General features: G+C 39.7%; 1 protein-coding gene across 1 annotated transcript in view; it reads right to left on the bottom strand.

Moving 5' to 3' along the window:
* lrp8 (low density lipoprotein receptor-related protein 8, apolipoprotein e receptor) overlaps nt 1-24,361 on the bottom strand; it is a 210,945-nt gene that overhangs the window by 79,611 nt on the left and 106,973 nt on the right. The window contains exon 4 of the mRNA XM_061738682.1: nt 5,931-6,059. Coding sequence (XP_061594666.1) covers nt 5,931-6,059 — 129 coding nt within the window. The remainder of the gene's footprint in view (nt 1-5,930; nt 6,060-24,361) is intronic.

Raw genomic sequence — 24,361 nt, 5'->3', positions numbered from 1 at the left:
GTTCCATACATGCTTAAAAACATTAGCGCCCACTGCTGAATTTGTGATGCACAGTAGATTACACGCATTTGCATCAAAACATCAAAACAGTTGCATCTGGAGAGCCAGCATTTTGATAAATCTGGTACATTTTTGTTCCTCAGATGATGCGATTGTGTGGAGAATATTTTATCTTGGGAGACGTATTCACCTGCAGTGAGGATTTATCAACCTCTCTCTTTTTTTTATGTTGAGAATGGATCCTATATCCATCCAACGGGAGTGAATACAAATCAAGGGTTTCTGGCACATCAAAAAATCCATTTCAATAGCTTCACTTGCTTTGCATATAAATAACATAGATAAAATAAAATAAAAAATACTCAGACGACAACAATATTTAAAGCAGAACCCGATGATTGACAGTGGAGATGACGGACAGGAATTATTAAGCCCTCGTTACCAACTAAAATATGCCGTTAAAAAAACAATATTTTTAAATCTATCAAGTTTATTGCATATTCTGAAATATGATGCCAGCTGTTATTTAACATAGGTCTGGTATTATTGCTTAATAAATACTATCGTCAACCAGCACCACAGAGCAAACACTCACAGGTGTTGCTTGTAAAGGAGCCTAAAATGTAATATTGTGCCTATTATTTTTGCCAAATGTCTTTCAAACTACCGGTAACTCACGAGAAAGCTCTGAAAGTTTCTCATAAATGAAGCACATGCTGCATAATGTCGTGATAAAACTCATTTTGATGCGTAATGCAGGAGAACTGGCTTCAGAGGATTTTATTCTTGGATAGGGCACTTACCTGGTCTCCCCGTTTTCCCCTGGCAGTGTCTCACAGTAGTTATATGTTAGTGTCCAATAATCTTTTCTTCTTCTTTTTAAAATATTTTTGTGGCACTAGTGGCCTTTCATTGACAGTGCTGGGACCAGAGAGTATCCCTGGGATGGCTGCAGGAGGACAGCAGCCTCAGGTAATGGAGGTCCCACTCAAACTGTCCACTAAAAGACACCAGAACCTTTAAAGCTACTACAATTAAAGTCTAAATAAAGCTGAACTGAAACCCAGTCAAAAAAAATCAACTGTTCTCGGTCAAAGCCCAATCTCCCTCAGCTCACTAGCTGAACACAGAAGGTGGAGCTACTCCATCAGCTTCCAAAGTAAAGACACCTTACACTTACCCCAAACTCTCTTATTCCCAACTCAATTACCGGTACGTTTTTTCCTGGTGTACATTTTGAGTAATGTATTCAGTGTTGTCTTCACCACTTATGGCAAGCATATTTATGTCGTGGTTCAGAGACTGGAGCCGTTTCAGTCAGATGAGATCACAATGACCCAGTATGTACCATCACGTAAATAACACTGGCAGATGACGAGAGGAAGGACTTTCCTCTAAATGATGAAAGCGATACCAACATCACATCCATATTACTAATATCTGTGTTCATCTAACATGCATTAGCATTCATACTACTTAAGATTTTAAATGAAAAAGAGAGTAAAGCGAGAGAGCGAAGTGAAGAGATGATGATAAAGCAGAGACAGATCTTCCTTTTAGACCTGTGATAATTCAAACCTTAGTGTCTCTACAGTAAGTGGAAACGGAAGATAACTTTGTAGAGAAAACTGCATCAAAAGCGTAGAGAAAATGCTGTCAACGATAGTCTGTGTTTACTGTGATGTGATGATCATGGTCCAAAAGAAATATATTATAGTGTGTTCATATGTTCGTAACTGTATTAAAGACACGGGAACATGCAAATGCTTTGACATTAATCCATTCAATGTGATTATTAAATAGTGTCTATTACAATACAAATTGTCTCCAGGCGCTTTTCAGAAACCCAGACTGTGACCCCCGAGCAATTATCAAAACTAAAGTATAAAAAACTCCCTTTGCAGGAGAAAAACCTTTAAGCCAAAGAGTGTTAAGGAAAAACTCCCCCCAAAAGAGGGAAGAAACCTCGATCAGGACCTGGATCAGTGGGGACGCTCCTGGCAAAGGCCAGCTGGGTACAGGATATTCTCCACAGAGACGAGTAGAAGAAGATTTAAACCTAAAAGGCTTGAAGTAAAAAGGAAAAAAATAACATTCTGCTAATGTTTGGGTCTACCAAGAGCTCCAATATGATTTTGTAACATGGTCATTGACCTCACTTAGCTTATTTAGGGCTGTATGCTGTTCAGTCATTAGGAGCGATTAAGTGATGCAAATTCCAAAGCTTTATAAATACTCTCAAACCTGATCCAAACAATCAACAACCACAGGGTTTGCTAAGAAGCTGCATAATTAAATTAAAGTAACAGAAAGGAACATTTGTCATTTTTAGCTTGATTGGCCGCTGTACAGGGATGGAAGTGAAATTGCTTTTACAACGGTGTCCAGGATTGCTTCTGCTTGGTCCTCTTCTCTCACTGTCTCATTACTTAAGGGATAGCGTCACTATCAACAGATGTTTATCTAGACGTCTAGAAGACGGAAAACAAGCTGCAAATCCTGAATCAAAACTGTATTGTTTGGGAAGACAAAAAAAAAACCCTGTTTGTGCATCCATGTGTTTGCTTCCGACTTAAGATCAATAAAGCTTTATCCCAGATGTTTACCCTGATGAATAACCATGCCACTTCTAAAGCTTTGCTACCAGCTGTGAGAATGAGGGCTTGGAAATGTAACGCGGCTGTAAGTACGAGACGGCACAGCAGGACAGGGAACGTCTGCAGAATGCTGGAACCACTATAAGGGCATCCTAGAAAACGTGTTTATGTGCAATACAGGCTTTTAAACTGATACTTCCTTGCTGCATCATGACCAAAACAAAAAATGATAAACGTGCGGGAGCTTCGTAAGAGGGAGTCTATGGGTTTTCTTTTCATGCTGCTGCATTATCAAGGTGGGACACAGATGTGGGGGTCCTTGCCTGATAATTATGATAATAATATTGTAAAATGGAACCTGTCTGTGTGCTGCGGATGCATCACCTGCTGCACGACAAGGGCCCCATCTCAACCTCTGCAGACTGTGGGTAATGTAGTCCACTTTGGAGTTCCCTAACTGAACTACTGGACATTCATGGAAGCAAATCTAAATACTTTTTTAGCTACAGCTATAGGGACAAAACCTAGCTTTTAAAAAATTTTTTTTTATGCTGCAATTTTCAGGATGGGAAAAAAATAATGATAATAAAAAAAAAAAAATACAATTTGTTTTGGTTTAGCTGGCATTTTACAGCCAGTACAGTGATTGTTTTTGGTGCATTACTCATGTGCAACACATGCTGGACATTTGATAGTTTATCATTTATGTGTCACATGGTATCAGATGGTTTTTAATATATTTCTTGGTCTTTGGTATGTTGTGTCTTGATTTTGCTGTTTCCCAGCCTGGAATCTCCCTGTTCATCAATAAACAGCATCCCATTTCCCATTTAGCTTTCACGATTTTCTCCTCTGTCTTTGCATAAGTCTGACAATGCAGTTTTCTCTGTTTGCTCACCTCATATAAATGTTATAAATATTCAAATCTTTACCCTTTAAGTTGATGTTGAATACCGTATTTTGCAGGGCCAATAGGTTCACCGCATTATAAGGCGCCATATCAATGAACAGGTCTATTTTCATAACTAAGGTGCACCAGGTTATAAGGTGCATAATAAAACACATATAAAGCAAAACAAAATAGTCTGGTAAGTCGAAATTTATTCAACTCATGCACAATACCTCAGAATATCATTCAGTTGTAACTAATACAGAACTATACACTCACATCTATATCATTCGTCTTCCATGAATCCACCAATTAAAAGTGGCGGAGGTAAGCGTCGTACTACGTCCTGTTCTCTGATTGGTTCATCAATAGCAGACCCCTGAAGTTAGTGTGAACGACGTAGTATTCAAACATTTGATTAATATTTGAAACGAAAAAAAGAAAATGGACAACAAAAATAGCGTAACGTCATGTTTAGCAAGCCCAAGCAAAAAAGCAGCGCACAAAAGAGAAAAGAAAATAAGAGCCAGGATGATGTTAAAGCAAAAATTATAAAATTAGATATGGTTTTTTACTGCAATCAAGGAAAAAGCCAGCGTCCCACCGGAAGCTACCTCCATGCTTTGCAGGGTGGGTGCGGCCAGTCACGTTAGCCTACATAGGACAATAGCAGTTTTCTATAGTGGCTGTACATGTAGTGTGCCTTTTGTTTAGGGGCAGGGGTGGGGGCATACAAATAAATATTTGCACTGGGGCCTAACAACATGATGTTACGCCACTGGGAAGCACAGTGACGATGATCACCTATGGCAACATTAGTTTAATGTTCAAATTACAGGAAGGGAACAGAATTGAAGTGGAAAGAAAGTTCCTGTCTCTCAGACCGCAACGTCAATGCAATAACTAGATTAACGTGATATCTAATTAAAGTGTTCAGTGCGCCAAAATTTTTGTGTTGTAAATGATCGGCTGTGCTTCTCGTTTAAAAATGTCCACGTTGGAGCCGTTTAGGTTTCATTAACTGCTAGGGATGTAACAATATATCGTGCCACGAAATTTGGCGATACAAAAACGTCACGATACGTGTCGTGGAGGTGACAAACTGTATCGCGAGTGTGTGTATTGGTGCCGACCGCGCCTCGACCCGCGGACAAAAATCTTACTCCGCTCAGAAGAAACTAGTACCGTTTTTCGGTCCCGATCACGGGACTCTTGCAGGGTTTTGAGCTCGGAACTTTTACTTATGTAAGTCTGGTGTAGAGTTAAGCCTTACCTTATTAAATTAAACCTTTTTCGGGTCGTGAGTAGGATAAACACGGGGAAACTTCTGCTGAGTTCGAGTGTACTTTAATGTCTGCTCAACAGTGTAGGATTTTAGAACATCAACACAGCACCTAGTGCCGTACTGTGGCGTATCACTCCGCCCAATCTAAAACAGACTAATCACTACAGATAAACTGACTAGTGTCATTATAGTCCCTGATTTACATCAGAATATAAAGAATAGATTTATAAAATAATGAACCCTGAATTACCAAAATAACATTCTTAAGAAAAATAAATCTCCTCTTACACTTATAAGGTGAGCATTAATCAATCTTTTTTATGATGTAAAATTGTATGTATTTATTTACTTTTATTTATTTATTTATTTAATTTTAGTTGTAAAATTTCTGGAAAAGAAAAAAGTCAAATCATACATGAGAGAAACTATTCAGTTTGTGGCAAAATATTTTTACTTGTATGAAACTGAAGATGCATAATACAAACCTGACATTTACTTTTAGTTCAGTTTGTGGAAAATAGTTGGCCTGGCTTTCTCTTTAAAACTTAAACAGTTATAAAGCATTACAAACTGTAACAATAGGGCAAACGCACAGTATTGTTTTGTATTTTGTGTCTTTCAAATAAAAGACGATTTTTCCAGTCATATGTTCATTCAAGGTTGTTAAAAAAAACTGCTATAATATCGTATCATACCGTATCGTGAGATTAGTGTATCGTTACACCCCTATTAATTGCAGTATAATCGTTACTAATGAATGGTTGCTAGGGTTACGGAGGGCATGAGTAATGCTTTATTGACAGTTGTAGGTAATTCTAGTTCTCCGTTGATTCAAATTGTTCACCTCCCACCCAGACTCGACTTATCGTTTTCAAAGCTGAAGCCATAGCGAAGGTGTGGAGGAGTCCAGTTCATCAACTGACCACTAAGGGATGAATGTCCCACTTTACAGCAAAAACAAACAGCCGAAGAGGCCTTCCCCGAGGGCAAAGGCTGCTTCAGCTGCCAGCTTGAGCAACCTTCAGCCCCAGAAAGAGCCACCTTTGCTCTCAGATCCTTCCAGGCCAAACCTGGAAGAGGCAAGGTTACGCCTGCAACCTGCCCGAGTAACCTAGCTCACTGACTTCTTGTATAGTCTATGCTCCCAGCGCCCACTTACCTGCAGCGCACTGCTCCTCATCCGCCCCGTTCTCACAATCCCTCTCCCCGTCGCATCGCCATGACAGGGAAACGCATTTGCTGGCAGCCCCGCCACAATCAAACTTCTCCGGTGGACAAGTCTGCCGGCCTGTTGCAAGATAGGGAGAAAAAAGAGAAAAGGAGAAAAATAATTCAGAGTCGGAGCATGACAGGCAAGCGAAACAAATAAGAGAAAAGAGATGGGGGGAAAAGTAAAATAGGACAAGAAATTGGGAGCAGGCAGAGATAGAGAAGAAAGGGACAGGCAGTCAATGAAAGTGTTTGATAACTTAGTTATCTTGTTGCTTCAATCGATTCCTTCTCAAAGGCCACCAATTTAACTAGAGACACAACGACAAAAGCAGCACACAGTCAGGCCCTTACGAAGGCAAAGAAATACACACATGCACCAGGTGAAGAAAAAAGATGCATACAGAAAAACGACTAGTGTGTTTAAATGTAGGGCAGCTTCTTTTAACCACCAAACAAAAAACACAGGAAACCCCCACAATTAAAGACTAATAAAAAGGCAAATAATATCCCAAAACATCTCAAATAAAAATAATAATGCAACAAAAAGGTCCAGATTGCCTAAAACATCTTCAAAATACTTAAAAAATTCAATATTTATTTAACTATTTCACATATTGCTTTAGGTTATGGCTGATCCCCATACGAAAATGGAGGTGTACGCAGATGACAAGTCATTTTTGAGGTACCAGTACCTTATTCTCCTTATTATGTTTTAACTCTTTGACTGAAAAGCACTGAAAGTGAAGGAAGTGGAAAAGTATACCTAAGAGATCATCAAATAAGATGTCACTCATACGCGTTGCGTGTGTGTGGGTGGAAAACCTCATCCTGAGGGATGAAACGCCATTAAAGGCCAGGCCTTTGTTCCACCGTGTGCAGCCCATGGGGTTGGTGCAGGGATGAAAAATACAGCATTCTAATACATCAAATTTACACCGAGTCCCCACAGCAAATCCCCACTCCCTTCCTCTCGCAAGCCGCTACATACGGTCACCCTGCCCTGCTTTCACTCTCCTTCTCAAACACACGCACACAAGCAGTCCACAGAGACCGGAGCCCCAGATCACATTACAGCGCCGTGTCGCACTCCACTCCATCAATTATACATATTTGACCACCAGCGTGTTTCTTGGCAACAAGCTTGTGTTTGTGTGTGTTGCTGCCACCGATCAATAGCACATCTGGGATTTGCCCATTTCCAGTCCCCCTTCTATTTTATTCATCTCATATTTTTTCCTCTCAATTTAATTTCTAACAATACTTATTTGCTGCCAATCAAACGCTGCCCCTCAAGGGGGGAGTCTGGGAGTTTTAGCCTTTGCCAACAGTGGCTGCCAGGACTTTTCTACACTGCTCAGAAACCGGCTACTTGCACTTAAGTTTTTGATAAACCTGTGCTCAGGTTCTCAGTAGGATCCTTATCTCCTCTTGTTTTTTCTTGGCGTAAATCTTTTGGACGACCAACCCCCCCCCCCCCTTTCTTCCTTTGAGTTTTTTCTTTTTCCTCACTCTCTTATTTAAGAGCATCTCCCCTAAATGTGGTTTCTCTTTAAAGAATAAAAGCCCCCTGAAAATCCCAGCTCAGAGAGCAAACCAGCAGGCTTCCTATCAGCACAGTGTGGATATTATTGCCAATGGGACTGAACCAACTGGGCTTATTATCACTGTGTGTGCGCGCGTGCGTGCGTGCGTGCGTGCGTCCATATACTTGCAGCTCTTCTGCCCAAAGTGATGAGATGACTATAAAGGAAGCAGATCTGTGTGAAGGCCGTAGACAGCATATGTGAAATGGTTGTAGGTACTTTAATATCCTTATAGGATGCTGCTGTTTGTAATCTCGAGTTTGAAATGTGACCAGTGCAACTTTGGCTTGTTTGAAACAGTTATCATAGTGATTACAAGAGGAAAGGTTACTTAAAAGATTGACACCTGAAAAAAAATAATCTAGAGAAAAGCTGGCTGAGATGAAGAGGGAACTCTAGATAATAGCACAGTGGGAGTTGTGTGTGTGCGTTGGATTTCATGAGAGGGGTTGACAACGTTTGAATATACTTCTTGGACATTTTTGAAGTTTAAGATGTATCATAATGCAGCTGTTAAAGACGGAAAAAAACGAATTATTTTGTACTATTCTTTACACACTCAAGAGTCAATGACATCCAATTGTGAGACAATTCAGGCCTTAATCTTCAAATAGTGCTCAAATGTATTTTAATTTCAAATCAAACAAATACAAATAAATTAAAGATGAGAAATTATGTTATTAATGCTAAGATACAAATCTGTTTATAGAGAAAACACACAAAAACACATCCACTTGCTGGTCAACTATCGCTCAAGGATATAACAAGGAAAGCCAATGCTCTAATCTACTTCTTCTGTGTGTTTATCTGAGATAGTCTTTCACAACAGCTAGAGTTCTTTCACAAACCCCCACAGAAGGAATCAACTCCAACGGGGTTCAATAAATGACTGACTGGCAGCCGATTTAATTCACGTGAGTCATGGATGAGCTGCCTGTCAAATGAGCGAGAACAGTAAACCCAAATAAATGAAATGATCAGTAGTAATGTACTGTAATTAAATGGGAAGATTAAAATAGTCGACCATTGTATTTTTAAGAAATTATCTGTTCTATTTTCCTCTGTTTTCAGCTACTCTCCATGAACCTGTGACTTACACAACAATAGATCCACACATACCAACGCACGCTATAAAATATGTTTTTGTTGGCAAAGTATTGTGTGTTCAAGGCAACTTTAATTCATTTTGATCTGGCATGTAATTTGAATTTTGCCTATAATATAGTGTTGTTAGGGACATTTCAATAAAGTCAGTTTACCAGACATTTAAAAGGTTGAAAATGTGTAGAAAAAGAGGAAAAAAAACTGGGTGAGAGGCGAAATGAGTTTCCATCAGCAGAAGCAATGAAGAGCATTGATGGACTTTGTGACAATAAGACATCGATTTGCACCATTATCCAACTCTGGAAAGGCTTTACAAAAGCAACACAGAACAATTAAAATACACCTTTTTTGTCCTTTAGTAGCACAAGCACAGAAGTCCAGTGTAAACACAACCAACCCAACAAACAAGTGTTTAGAGGAAGCCCCCACAATACACTAAATGACTAAAGGCTTTAAATCCTCCTATTAGCTGTTGCTCGTGGGCACTTTAACCGAATTTACAATTCTCAATACTTTGTACCAAATGAATATTTCAAGAGCTATGAATCTCCTGGGGCACAGAGACAAATACCAGCTAGGTTGCGTAGGGTTGAGGCTTGGAATAAAACAAGAGTAGAGGAGCCGGTGCCGGCCCTGATTCGACGGAGGGGCCGGCGGCGAGCAGGAAACCGGTGCTGGCGGAACACAACAGCACCCAGGTGGGCGTATGCATTATCCAATACGTGTGAAACAGGGTCAAAACGAGCAGTGTGCATAAATCCAGGATGCATCAACGCCAAGCCAATCATAATATACATAAAGTAAGCACTGACAATTAGCAATGTGCCTTTTTTTTCCCTGTTTTGATCCATACTGCAGCGTTTTAGCATTTATATTCCCCAGTCTCAGGCTTTTCTGTGCTCCTGTTGGAAAGCAAAGCAGGATTTTCGTGTGACACTGTCGTTAAAACCCCAAGGCTAAACATGAAACCATCAAAACCATCATCGTAACAGAAACAACCATCGTTGCAGCAACAGTTTCAAGTTTGCACTAAATACATTAAAAACCTCACAAACTGATTCTTTTGATTCACCATCTGAAAGTAAATCTTGAAAAGTGGTAAATTCTGTTTTTTTTAACAGTGTTGGAAAATTGTGTCATGAAAATGACATTATAAAAGCTCCTGTTGCTGTACAAAGATACGATTACATTCAGTTTGATAATGGGTCAGTTATATTTTGCATCCCCGTTTTGTGGGAGTAAATAATCTTTCATGTCAAGTTAAATATCTGTAAACAAGACAAACGACATCCCTAACTATATAAACAGCTCACTCAAAAAAGTACCTTTAAACATTTGTGATTGTAGTATTTTGGTTTTTCAACAGGTTTTGCTGATTAGAAACTCATTGGGAGTTGGGATATGAGCAGAGGTGGGTAGAGTAGCCAATAATTGTACTCAAGTAAAAGTACTGTTACTTCAGACTAATATGACTCAAGTAGAAGTAAAAAGTAGTCATCCAAATAATTATTTGAGTAAAAGTAAAAAAGTATTTGGTGAAAAAACTACTCAAGTACTGAGTAACTGTTGAGTAACGTTTGATTTATTTTTTAACACAACCATTCAAAACAGACAAAAGTACAAAATAATCATCTTCAGGCAAATTAAATCAATAAAATAATAAAATTAATAAATAAAAAATAGCTTAAATTAAAATAATCTATCTTTAATAAATAATGAAATAACAGAATAAAAGTAGCACAAAATGTCAAGCCTTTGTACTTTTCTTTTTTAATCAGGGAGAACTTGAACAAGCCCATGAACTCATAGAAACTCTGTGTGTGTTTGAGTCTGTGTAAATGTGACAAAACATGCAAAAACAAACATTTTTCCCAAAGAATCACTCAGTGATGTCATGAGATTGACGCGTACGCGGATAAAAGGGATAAAAGAAAAGTAACAGCTCAACGTAGCCTACTGTAGCGGAGTAAGAGTAACAGTTTCTTCTTCACAAATCTACTCAAGTAAAAGTAAAAAGTATAGTGATTCAAAACTACTCCTAAAAGTACAACATTTCCCAAAACTTACTCAAGTAAATGTAACGGAGTAAATGTAACTCGTTACTATCCACCTCTGGGTATGAGGCGGGTTTATTTTGGTCCACAACCGCAGACTTGCAGGTCCGTTTTTTCCCCTCACGACTGGTGCATTATGAGCAGGGCGTTGGACTGAGCAAGGAGCTGTATGTTAATGAACTTTTGATTAACTACTTTCTTAATTCCCCTTCACAAGGAGGGAGGGAGGGAGCATTGTGGACCGGCACCACGTCCGCTGTTCAAGTGCCTGCCTTGCATTGCAGATAGCCGCCAAAGGTGATTGATTAAGAAGGCTCAAAGCCTGCGAAGTTAACGCTAAGATAATTTATTTATTATGAGATGCGTGTCTGAGGCCAAGCGATATAAGTCAACATTAAGTCACTGTCTGTCACGGTGACAAACAGCATCAAAACAAATACTTGTGGGAGAATATGTGATAATGCGGCGCATGATGAATGGGGATGAATGGAGGCTTACAGACGATTTACGCTGCATCGGCAACAGGGATTACAGTTGCATGAATTTAGAGTATTTAAAAGGCACAACGAATTTCCTCCGCGCTGCATGCAGCACAACGCTGATTGATGACGTTCCCTGCTTTAGCATCTTTTTATGCAAACACCTACGAAACTTTGGTGGTGCATTATGAATTCCCAAATACTCAGCAATCCTGTGAATATCAATGGACGCTGCAAGCAGCATACTAAAAGTAGTACCATGGTGCTTTGCATCGTCATGTTGAAGATATATCTTGACATTAAAGAACTTATCTCTGTATTTTGTGGAAATTTGCACAGAAAAAACATGAAAATTATGAATGCAACAAATTACGTATAACAGTTTAAGTAGGAATGAATGAAAACAGTTTTCATGTGATGGACTGATAGTCTGTCAGTGATATTGATCCATGAAGTGACAGCAAATTCTGTTGTTTTTTTTTTCTTGCACTAGTTGTGCAGATCATCAATTAAGCCACACTTACAGGGGGTCCATAAGAGCTGATTGTCTGTGAAATAGGGTAATATAACTGAAATTTCAGTCATGAGGTTGCTACATAAACTGGTGAGAGCCTACTCCAGAACAATAAACTTTTATCGTTGGGCTAGTCTGTGCAGTAAAAACAGGGCCAGGGCGTCCTTTGAATCAATACACAACCATGTACTTGGCCTTCCATGTGGTACTGTCCGTTTATACAAAGGGAATATAAAATCCCTTCAATTTAATTTGAAACAATTACGTTTATGCCACATTAGTAACAGTAACATGAGTCATTCTCAGCAGTTGATAGCCATCCCTGTGTTAATTAATATAAAGTCACAGACAATGAATAAAACTACAGGGATGTGCCTGGTGAAATACAACACAGGGACTTAGATGTTTGGATGGAGGATGAAGTCTGATGTCCGTCAGAGAAAGGGGATTATCCATCATTTGAGCAAACTGGGAGAAAACCAGTAAGGAATATACTGGAAAACAGACAAGCACTAGCTTAGATTTCAGTGAACATTGGTCCAAATGCACACAAATACATGTAGATATTAATATACACAAACATTTTTCTGGTTCTTCTGGGTTTGGCTTTGATTTCCAGGAAACGGTACCAACAAATAAAAAAAAGCATCAACCAAAGACAAACAAAATGACATGAACCACATGGATTGGGTTTGCCGTGAAAACTTCTTGATCCAAAGTGTTAAAACCATAAGATAAGACATTTATTCCGACCTACAGTGACCCAGTGACAGGCTGTTGTGCGTGGTAGTTGTAGTGCACCTGCTTTACATTACAAACCTGGGGACAGTTTTCCTTTTGGAATTCGAGGCAGTAATGAAGTTTTGTTGAGGCTAAAAAGTCCTGTATGAACACTAAAACTTGATCTGGAACTTTTACAGGAATCAATAAAGAACAGGATCAATAAAAATAGATAATGGCAATGGTATCAGTATAATCTCATCAACCTCTCCTAGCTGAATGATCCGTTTACATCGCAGCCCGGGTTACATTTTAATGTACCAAAGACTTTATTCTGCTATTCCCATTTTAGGGTGCTGCACTTTCATTCAAATAAGTGGAAGTTTTGTAGCCGATGAACCGTTCACTAGTTTCAGCAACTGCACCGCATGCAGAGGGAATTACGTTTTATTTTAGAGCTGTAACATTTGCACAAGTAAAGAGAAATAGTGGATAAAACAAGCTTCCGATCCTTGTGTTCACTGACACGACTGATTCATGCAAGGCCAGAGATGTTTTCATCAGCCAGTTATTCAGCTTGTGTAATTCTCTTTTGTTTTGTTTTTAATGGTTGAAGGTTTAATCAGTAGGTGAACTCATCGTGGAGATGTTCATGAACCCCACACAAAGCAGTACTCATACATCTAAAGGCTTGTTTAACTCACTTTAGTCCCATAATTTATTCTGCGTAAGTGTGTGTGCCCATTAGAAATGTCATGGTATGGCTTCTCAGGGGTTAAGGGTTAAAGGCTCGGATATAATCTGCTGCTGCACTCTTCACATTTCCTGACTGGTAAATGGCGCTTTCAGTTCGTGTCTGATAAGGGTACGGGAGTAATAAAACTATCTGCGTTTAAAATTGCCAAGCAGATGTACACATTACAGCTGAAAGGAATAAAAAAAAAGAAAAAGAAAAAATCAGACGCTAAATTACAAGATCGACAAGACAATGACTGAGAAGAAAATACATATATTATAGATATAAATGCCAAAGTGGTGAAAAAAGACCAAGTTTCAAGCTGGAGTATATTAGATTCAAGGATTTCTGTCATGTATTTATCTATTTTCACCGTTAACTGAGTAAATTTTTTGGTCCCACATGACATGACATTTAAAAATGCAACGTTAAGCTTTAGAAAAAGTACAATTGGCACAATTTTACTATTTGTTTGGCATTTCAATGAGTAAATAATCTTGGGGGGAAAATGCAGCTCTGTCAAAAATGGGGAAAAATAAAGTCTTGAGAAATAATCATGCAGTTTAAATACACACAGTGTATTTCTGTTTGACTTGTGTGCCACCCTTATGCAATATCGTAAAGGGACACAGTGTGATTGAATAGCAAGAAAATGTATTTACTCATGGACCGGCTTCAAAAACAAAACCATTATTGTCTTGTGGGAGCTGGTAAGTTAAGAAAATAAATAAAAGAAGGCGCTGCACCAGAATGGTACATCAACTTCAGCCGATGCTGTCCTTCAGATGTGAAATCCAATTTACAACGGGGGCGTTCGCAGTTAATATCAGATTACAATTTAAATGAAGGTTAGTGTTGATTAGTGGCTTTCATTGGAACGTTGATCTCCAATTATTGCAGCCCTGAGGAGGAGGGATGGGAGAATGGTATTGGAGAGAGAAAGATCAAAGTCACAGGGAAAAAGGAAAGGGGGGAAAACAACCTAAATTTATAAAGGTTATGGCAATGCAACAAAACAAGGAAAAAGTCAGGGATGTAACATTTAAGAAAAATAAAATACAACTTGTGGTGATAAAGGGGACGAAAGTCCAAAAAGCTGCTAAGATAAAAACAACAGAGGCATGCAGGAATGAGTAGCAGAATGAAGCTTTGTTTAATAGAAAGAAAGCGTTTACCAGAAAATATCAGCCTATTAAGAAATAAAACTGTTTGCATCCATCTTTTCAATTATTTCTTTTCCACAGTTGTTACATGAAACTGTGAGCCAAGTCAGCTGGCGCTCAGAGATTCCTCATGCGTCTTTCAGATGATAGGGTTCCTCTCCCTGCATGTTTTCCCCCCTCACTGTTTGGGCTGCACGCCGGAGACACAACAGGCTCGTTAAATGTGGAAACATTAGTACAGTCGAGACGAGATGTCAGATACTGCCATGTGGGAAGAAATACAGCGCGACTCCAGTGCTCTCATAGGAAATTGCCTCTATTTTTCCAGTGGGCTCTGTAAATTGTTGTTTAGTAGACGACACATTGGGCATTAGAAAAAAAATACCGCCAATGGCAAGTGCTCCATGGAAACTAATAAGAGGTTGTAGAAAAGGGGGGCGTTCAAAAGGATGGACAGGGAGAGAAGTAGCTGGCTTTGAGAGTTAATGGGGGGGGCAGACTGCATCACTTTATATCTAAACAGATTAAAGGGTTGTGTGTGAGGACCGAGGATCACTTACCCTTCCTTTAAAAAGTTCACACATTCACCTGTTCAGCTCCCCAGGGGCAGTGGTGGACAGTAATGGAGTAAATTTACTTGAGTACTGTACTTAAGTACATATCCAGAGGATTTGTACTTTACTTGAGTATTAGATTTCTTTGGTACTTATTACTCTTACTTGAATACATTTCCAAGACAAATATTTTTACTTTTACTCGAGTACATTTCTAGGAAGGCTGAAAAGTACTCGTTACTTTCAGGTCTGCTCTTTTTACTTCTTCCCTAAAATCCTATTGGACACAAGCTGTTTTTGTCAAAGGAGGAGACCAATCACAGTGCACGCTCTCCACTGGGATGTACGTAAACCGGAAATACGTCAAGCCTCCTCAAAACGATACCGCCAAAGTAGCCTGCGTTTGTCAAGACAGAGCCGCAACAAGTCAAGACATACTGTAGCCACAACAATGGCTACGCCTGCGTCAGGAGAAGAAAGACAATCCGCTGAGTCGTCTGAGTCTGATAATGAGCCGGACTCGGAGCAGGGACTTTCACAAAATCCTTGGCCGTATCTTAACTCAATGTTTGAGTTCGACCGAGTAAAAAACGAGGGCACAGACAAACCACAGACATTTATTTTCAAATGTTTATTGTGTCTGCCGAAGCAGAACTACCTCTCTGCTTTCAACAACTCAACAGCTGCTTTCAAAGAGTTAATTCTCAGAAACAAGAGTAAAAAGATCCTTAAATTAATTTATAAAAAATATAGTAATTAACTGATGTGGAAAATAAGAAATTTACTCTTACTCTTATTCTTACTTTTACTTAAAGTAAATTTAAAAGCATTTACTTTTGGATACTTAAGTACCTTTAAAAGCAAGTACTTTTCTACTCTTACTCGAGTAATATTTTGACTGAGCTACTTTTACTTGTAACGGAGTAAATTTTGACCAGTAGTATTTGTACTCTTAATCAAGTACTGGGGTCGAGTACTCTGTCCATCTCTGCCCAGGGGAACAAAAAAAAAAAAGCTCCTCGGGGGAACACATTCAAATAATAATAAAAAGCTGTTTCAAGGTATTGCAACAATTTCTACACAAGCCAAAGTGCTACTAAGAAAAATGGGAACTCACAAAGAACACTTGACAAAGACAAATTCTTTAGCGCTTTTGGTATATAAAAACCTCTGCATTACTCATAGTTAATTACTACATTTATCAAAGTGAAAGAAGGAAGCTTTTCACTGATGTCTTCCACAGCCAATATTGGCAAACTTATTCATGATACTCACATACAGTACATGAAACGGATTTATATTTATACCGGGTAAATTAACAGATATCACGACCCCTGTTAATTCAAAATACCGGGCAGTATATGATCTTTTGTCACAGAAAAATTGGGTTGTCCTCTTTTGCTCCTCCTTGTGGTTCATATTACAGACTGGACTGTAAATGTTGACCTTTGCCGTTAATGATCTCAGACACAGTGGGCCACTGGTTGTATCAAACGAAGGTATAACATAAAAGTAAAAACAATGTTCAAATTGGTTGCAGTGCACTTTCTGTGGGAACGAGAGGCCCATGGGGTTAGGCATAGTGGGATACCATTTTTTGATCCGATTTCCGAACCTGAGAACGTGCTTCCCCACAGAGACACGTTATACGTCTCCTTGAGAATTTCCCTGATCTCTTATTTTTCCTGCTCTTATGACCACCTGCTGCTTTTTCACTCCTTCCCTTCAGCCTGTTACTCTTTAAAACTACCTTCTTGTTCATGTTAAAATACAAATATCTTCAAATATAAAATGCCTAATACAGTGTATATTAATCTTCTTTAAAACAATGTTATCCAGATAAATGTTGACAGAAATACAAGAAACAGCAGATTTGTTGATGATATGGCTTTTTACAATTAGAAAAAAACGTACCCGTAACTCGATGAAAACCACTTAAATGTTTTCCTGAGTTTCTGGGATCTGCTACATTCAACATTAAGTTATGAGAGTTGCATCTATAATGATGTCATGCTGTTTCTTCCTTTCCCCTCCTTTTTCAATTACTGTCATAGCTATGGGTTTTATATCAAAGATGGCACTGGAAATCCAGCCCTGATGTGTACTTTAAATTACTTTTGTCAAACTTTAATCAAATACACCGCTAAAAATAAAAATGGAGCTCTTATTGGAAAATATTCTTACACGGTACAATCAGTCTTGTAAGATACTTGATAAGAACCAGATAGTCATGTGCTCTTTAGGTGGGAAGAATTGTTACCAAAGGTTCTGGATCTTTCTTGTATTGTCCATGTACTTGCAGGTTATGCGTCTATCGCAGCCTTTGCACAAAAAAATATGAAATTCATTCTTCTCTTCTGCCTGTTAAGGTTTTCTACAAGTCCTTTGTTGTGGGAAATAGCAGCCTTAGAGCTCCAAACTACAGGTTATGCTGACAATGGCGAGTGTTGATGAATATTTGATCAAGCAAAAAGGGAAGTCTCCTTCGCTCCCTGAATGAATGATTGTTAATATCTACAAGGAGTATGTTTACAACATGTGTAAGGCCCTAACAGACCAAATGCAACCAAAAAGGTTTCAGCACCCTGGACAGCAGCGATGCAGGGTAAAGAACAAAATACTTTTTTTTTCTTTCTTATGTTTGTTTTGCTGTTAACAGACGAAGACATCCCAGTTGACTTTTAGTGTAAATATTACGAGCACATGCAAAGCATCTGTCCTACAGTTAAAGAAATTTAAATACAAAGCAGAAACAAACCTATCGCTGCCAGCGAGGGACAAAAGAGTGTCCTGAATGTGCCATCATCAAATATTGTTTAAATCAATTTGTTGTTTTTTTTTGCAGAGATTAAGGCCTTGATGTGTGAACCTGCTGGGGATAAAGTCACCGACATGGGTTTTTGTATATATATTTTGAGTCAACTGCTTTGAAGCTTCCTATGCATGGACATATAAAGCCTTCTGCTCTTTCAGCGAAGCCTGTGATCATATTTCTTTCCATTTTTTTTCTCATCTTTGCCTCCCTTGAATGGGAGAGTGATCCAGGTGGAAGTGTAGTCAGCAGGGTGAGTGTGCATGGTTTGTAATTCTTGGGCAGCTCTCAGTAGGCTACAGATGGGCCCGTGGACTCTTGCAGACCTTCCTTATGTCACACAGCTCTTCACAATAAGGGGATTTAGACAGGATGTTAAATCAACAATCCACCACATGAATAAAACTCAATAAATCAAGTGGCTATATTCTAAAAAACTAACAAAGAGTGGGCATGGCCTTTATTTCTATGAAGTTTGTCACCTTAGTTTGTTTTGACTCCTGTTGTAGAGCCAATAGCTCACAAACCTGATTGTGAACTTAATTTCCTTCAGCATTATAAATCAAACTGCAGCTGCTAATTAGATGACCCCTGAAGGAGCTATTTGTTCTCCGACGCTTTTGGTTTCAATTCTTGCGGAAGAGGCGTATGACCAAACAGCAGAAGCCTGATATATATCTGTGTGTGTGTAGGTCTTTGCTATCTGCCTTGAGGAAGGCCTACATGGCCGAAACATGTTGGCATTTTAACTTTTTCTAGGCATTTTAACTTTTTCTAAGCCATGATTTAATAAAGGCCTTTTATATTTTTCTAACTTCTTGAGTGCCTCGGTTTTTTCTTGTTTTTGAATCTTTTGGATCCCCATGCCGAAGAGCACCTGAAGTATACTCTTTTTTACACCAAGCAGCACTCCATGCGTTTGTAGTTGCCTTTATGTGTGTGTGTGTGTGTGTGTTTGCATACAGCAACAGAGGCTTTGCATTAAAACAATGAGACCCATGGTGTCCTCTAAGCATAGTTTTGGTATACATATGCTGCATCTGGTCTCCTAGAGTGAAAACAACACACAGCACACCTCAGAACACTCAAGGATGCACTTCTAGCCATCATAATATATAAAAGATTGAGATCTCCCCCAACCCTAGTTTTTAAATGTGTATGTTAGTATAGTTACCGGTGTGTCTTTTGATGACAGGGTCACTGATTTTCTAGTAGACAAAAAGACCAAGGAGGACAGATGCAGGTAGGGCGACGGGCCACCTGGGAAATTATGGCTGGGACTGCCGCTGCCTCAAGCATGAAATTGAAGCCGTCCGACAATGCAACACGCTGGATCCTTCCCGCTCGTATTCCAAAATAATTAACTCGCGCAATCTCCTGACTCCCTGCTGTAATATGCTGACCTGCCTACTGTCTCAGCACAAGCAGACAAAGCCAGAAGCACTTCACTACACAGATGCAGGTGGAACTGATGACAGCAGCGGCAGAGAGGGGGTTGAAAAGGGAGGGATGCCAGTTCAGACTTCATCATCAGCTGCAACCAGAGAACGGCTGGCCTCACCGCTCTCTGGCGTTATACACTGGACAGTTTACGATTGTTGTTGTCTTCAGCAAAAAGATCCAGATTAGTTCTTGATTATCTCCTAATTATTTCCACACAAAGAGCCGTCATTGAATTGACTAATTTCCACAGTATTAAAGTTATAGTATGCAATGTTTGAGAGCTAGCAAGTTTTGAAAGTGGCACCTCCTCTAAGCCCCGCCCCCTCCTCCCCCTCCCAGCTTTAATCCTGTAAAAACTCTAACCAATCCGTTTCATTCGGTCTGAAAGAAACGGATTGGTCCAGGACCAGAGGCAGGGGGGGAAAGAACCAATCAGATGCCTTCATGACGCCCACGCCTGCAGGACCTTCCGCCCAGCAGCAGCAGCCCGCGGGTACACGTGCAGCCGCATTGAAGAGCCGCAGCAGCCGGCTCGGAAGCAGTATGGAGGTCCATGGGGATGGAGGCGTCTCTATCCCGGCGAGAGCGGAGAGCGCCGGTACAGCTGGCGGAGCGCTGCGGTGCCATGCAGGCTCTGTTGCCACAGCTACGCCGTAGCCTACGCTGTGGCCTACGCCGTAGCCTACGGCGTACCCTACGGCGTAGCCGTGGCTCTAGAGCCTGTAGCGCACCGCCAGCCGCTCTCCGCTCTCCACTCTCGCCGGGATGGAGACGCCGGTGGGCAGGATGCACGTTTGGGTGGGCACAGCCCACCCCTGCCCCCCCCCCCCCCCTAAAACCGGCCTCGCTTACAGGTGAATGAGACATGGGGTAGTTTTGTTGAAAATGTGCTGTCCAAAATGTCCTGGAAAACTCGACTCCTGCAAATGCGCGTTCCCGAAGTTTGTGGGGGCGTGGCTTTGGACGGAGCGCTGACGGGAGGGGGAGGAGGGGGCGGGGCTTAGAGGAGGTGCCACTTTCAAATCTTGCTAGCTCTCTAAAATCATGGATAATACCTTTAACTAGTAGAAGGAGTATATGTGGCGAGCTGACGTTGGTAAGCTTACAGCAAACACTGCAATACAAAAAAACAAAACAAGTGGCAGAACAGCAGCCAGGTCTTAAATCGTTGGGCTTCACTCAGCGGACATAAAATGAAACAAGTCCTCCTCAACAGTTTGTATAAACACTATCAACATCCAGCAATCGACAGACTGTTCCCTCTTAACTATCTACAACGGCCCGACGATCATTTTCCATATTTTTCCAAAATACTTCAGAAGACTATTCTATAAATGACGTCGGGTATGTCGCTGGATTTGCAGCTGTTGACGCTACGAGCTCTTGAGTCTGAACTGCAAGTGGTAAGGAAACTGTCAGTATCCGTTTGCCAACCAGCCCGTGCATTTTAGTCCAAACACTGAGACAGTGACCATAATTGCAGAATCTGACTCCACTTGAAACCACTTTTGTACTTCAGTGCATCTCATACAATAAAAAGTGATCAATTTAAGTATCAAGTGGAGTCAACTACAGAGTCAAAGGTAATTTGGTGACAGCATCATTAAGTTTTTTGTTTCTTGGCTACAGACGTTTTCTGATTCAGCCTGAATTTCAGCACATGTCCCACATCTGCTTCTGTTAAAATGGGCACGTACAGAAAAACATGTATATTACAGATGCAAAGTCATTGACAGATGACATAATCCATGATATTACACAATTATACGCATGTATGTCGAATTAATTGGATACAAATGTTAAGTAGTAATATTTGATGCACTTTCTTGTGCTGTTTACTTTCGCATAAAATATAAAAATGGACTTAAATGTGTATGGAGGTCATTTATAGGAAGTATTGACAATAAATGAATGAGTTCATAAGTTGTATGTGTGTGTCTGACCGGAAACAGGAGCTCTGTGTGTTCATGAACATTAGCTCTGCCCCTCTACAAGCCTCCAGGACTTTAACCAATCAAAAAACACTTGAGCCAAATCTGCTCATTTTCAAGAAGACTATCTCCTGGTGATTTTAAGTATCTCATTTTGGCTTTTGGAGTGATACTTGATGCTGAGGTGCTCTAATGGAACCAGAGATTAAAAGTGTACAGTTGAAAGGAGCATAATACAGCCACTTAGAAACCACAGAGGCGCAGCGATTTTGGAGTTGTAAATCCTGATGGTTTACATGGTCGCAGGAGAAGCAGCGGCTGCCCTCCATCTGCTTCATTGTACAATTTTACAATTTATTCAGTTTCCCCCCTAGTAAAGATAGAATTGCATGAGAAAAGAACTTAAAGATGTCATCGGTGACGACAGTGGGTATACGCTCTATATATTACGCTCCATATATTACAAAGTGGTAAGATGTTTTGTTGTGATGGGAGTCACTGCTTTGATAGTTTTTCACTTTAAATGAATGAGTTTCATCAGAACTAAACTAAACAAAAGTGAACTAAAGTGAACAAAAAATTAAGAAAAAAAAATTAGAGAGAAAGAGATCAATAAAAGTAACAGATAAAAACTCATACAGATGCAAAGGTATATTATGAATATTCAATTAAAGATTTAACTAACAATTTGGGTCTATGATTCTGCAAAAGGAAAGTCAGGGTTGAAGCTTATGAAAGAATCAAACATTTAAGGGAAAAAAAAGCCTTCGGGTCTTTTAATCTAAAACAAGTGCTTTGATTTGACAGTAGCAGAACCAGGGGGAATGGTGAAACTGTTGTTCTCTCAGTTTTATCTCACAATATAACTCAACCGTGAACAATGACTAGAGATTATTTGACTTCCATCCTTATCGAAATTGTCCTTTGTGTTAATCTGGTTTCCCCCTCCAGTTTCATGAGGGGTTTAGAGGCTTTTCAGTGCAGCCTTTATCAGCATGCCTCCACGTTTGAGATATGCCTGAGCAGACTTGGAATAGATTATTGACTGAGATGATACAGGACCTTTTATGTTATGAATATAAAGTATCCACAATGTTCTCCTAATGTTGTAAAGTTTACACACGTTTTATTATTTTTTGATTTATAGACAAAGCGTTCAAGCAGTACATATGTGAACAATAAGCGTATAGGGTGCTCAATAACTGTTACGGTGACTTTGCCTTTATCTCTGGTTTATAAATACAAATAAAAAGGAGTGTTTGCACAACACTTGAGAGTCCTCACAGCTCTGCTTATAAGTACAGATCATCAAACTTTAACTATTTAGTTTTGTAACATCTGCACCGGAGAACATCAGATCTCTGATACCTGAAGTCCGTCTCACAAATTCAAGTTGAGTGAAAACATAAGTAATTAAACTAACTGACAAGTCTTCATATTTTCCATTTTAATATTTAGAAAACAGCTTAATATGCCTGTAATAGCTCAGTGGGTTGAGCGGGCGACATTTACAGAGGCTATTGCCCCCATATAGGCAGCGCAGGTTCGAGTCTCGGCCTATCGCTCCTCCCTGCTCGTCGTTAGAGCTTATCGCTTTAAACCCATTTCCTGTCCACCTACTTTTCAAAAAGGCTACTAGCCAGGGCTGTGGATCGATTCAAATGTGAAGAATCGATTAGATTCCGATTCTCAAGATTCAGAATCGATTATCAAGATTTGATCCGATTCGATTCTGATATCAATTTGGGTATGCAACATATTAACACTAGTATTATATTGAGATTCAACAGCTAGTATTGGCAGCTTAAGATGTCTGTAAGGATCAATCACCTCCCGGAATGATGATATAACTACTTTCAGAAACATCGTGTGGGGCAGAATTATCAAACAGATCCAGGGCAGCAAACGTATGAAATCGGTTTTATTTTTTTAACACATATTCCGTTTTTTTTTTTCAATGTAACCCCAAAACAGTATATAAAGTAATGAAATATAGACAATTTATGCAATTATAACTGAACACTTTAATGTTTTCATACCTTTAAAGATATTTAAAGGCAAAAACATTGTGTCCAACAAAACATTCCTTTTTTGGACATAAAGAAAAAAATACCAAAAGTTGTAATGTAACGATGAAAGAAAAAAATCAAAAAAAAAAATCGATCTTTAGACATATTAATCGATTTTTAGGAATTAATATGAGAATCGATTTAGAATCGGAAAATTGATTTTTCCAACACAGGCCTACTCCTAGAAATACAAAATCTTTTTTTTTTTAAAGGGAAACAGCTTAATACAGCTGCAACTTCACAGGATAGTCAAAGTTGTTGTGAAGGGAGGGAGCTTATACATTTTCAAGTTGTTTCAACAACTTTTCATGTGATATATTTCTGTTTGAATCAGCTTCATCCTGTACACGTACGGAGGAAGCAGCTGCATTGATCAGGGATGTCTGCACTTGAGATGCTGCACCACGGCCGGTTCCTGGCGCGAACGCTCTCCCGCACCAACCGCCATTTGTCTGATTGGACATTTTTTCCTCAGAATCCCCTCCAGGCCCAGATTCATTTTCCAACGTGTAATTACAGATGGCTACATAGCGCGCGCCCGTGCATGTGTGTAAGTGCGGTTTCAGGGCCATCATTGGAGGTCCATAGTTAATCAGCAATCGGCCAAAAGTCTTGCGGATCAGCCCATCGATTCTCTCCCAAGGCAATCAATTCTATCAAAGGCATTACTTAAATTGAAGTCAGATCAGAAAGTGGATGACATATAGTGTAGAAGAGGACAGCGTGTGTCCCAGGATTGTAGGCTGGCAGACAGATAACGCGACCTTGTTACTTTATTTGAGGCCCCCTCAGTCTGAGAATATGCCCTTCATTGAAGTGTTCAGATCTGGGGGGGTACTGTGATATCAAAAACGTAAATCTGATAAGAAAAATACAAATTCACCTTATTTAACTCCGCTAGGGATGGAATTTTGCAGGTATTTCTCTCCATAAAGTTGATACCGATTAAGATATCAAACGGAGGTTGATGCTGTTGCCCTTTTTGAATTGAATGTTGGCAATAAAAGATTCACCACAGAGCGATACATTTGGATTGTTTTGCGCCTGCTCTGTGCAGGTGCGACACGAAACCAGGTTTCCCTGGTACAAACGAAGCGTGAAACAACCTGAGGTGGAACTGCTCTTCGTTTTGTTTTGCCCTGATACAGATAAGACTGATGTCATCTTGGAAATATTTTTCATTTCCACTTGTGTAAACTCCCCATCCAAGGGATGG

This window comes from Cololabis saira, chromosome 13, assembly GCF_033807715.1.
Source record: "Cololabis saira isolate AMF1-May2022 chromosome 13, fColSai1.1, whole genome shotgun sequence".
NCBI lineage: Eukaryota > Metazoa > Chordata > Actinopteri > Beloniformes > Belonidae > Cololabis > Cololabis saira.
Note: the sequence above shows the minus strand (reverse complement) of the source record. Positions and strands in the feature narration are given on the sequence as shown.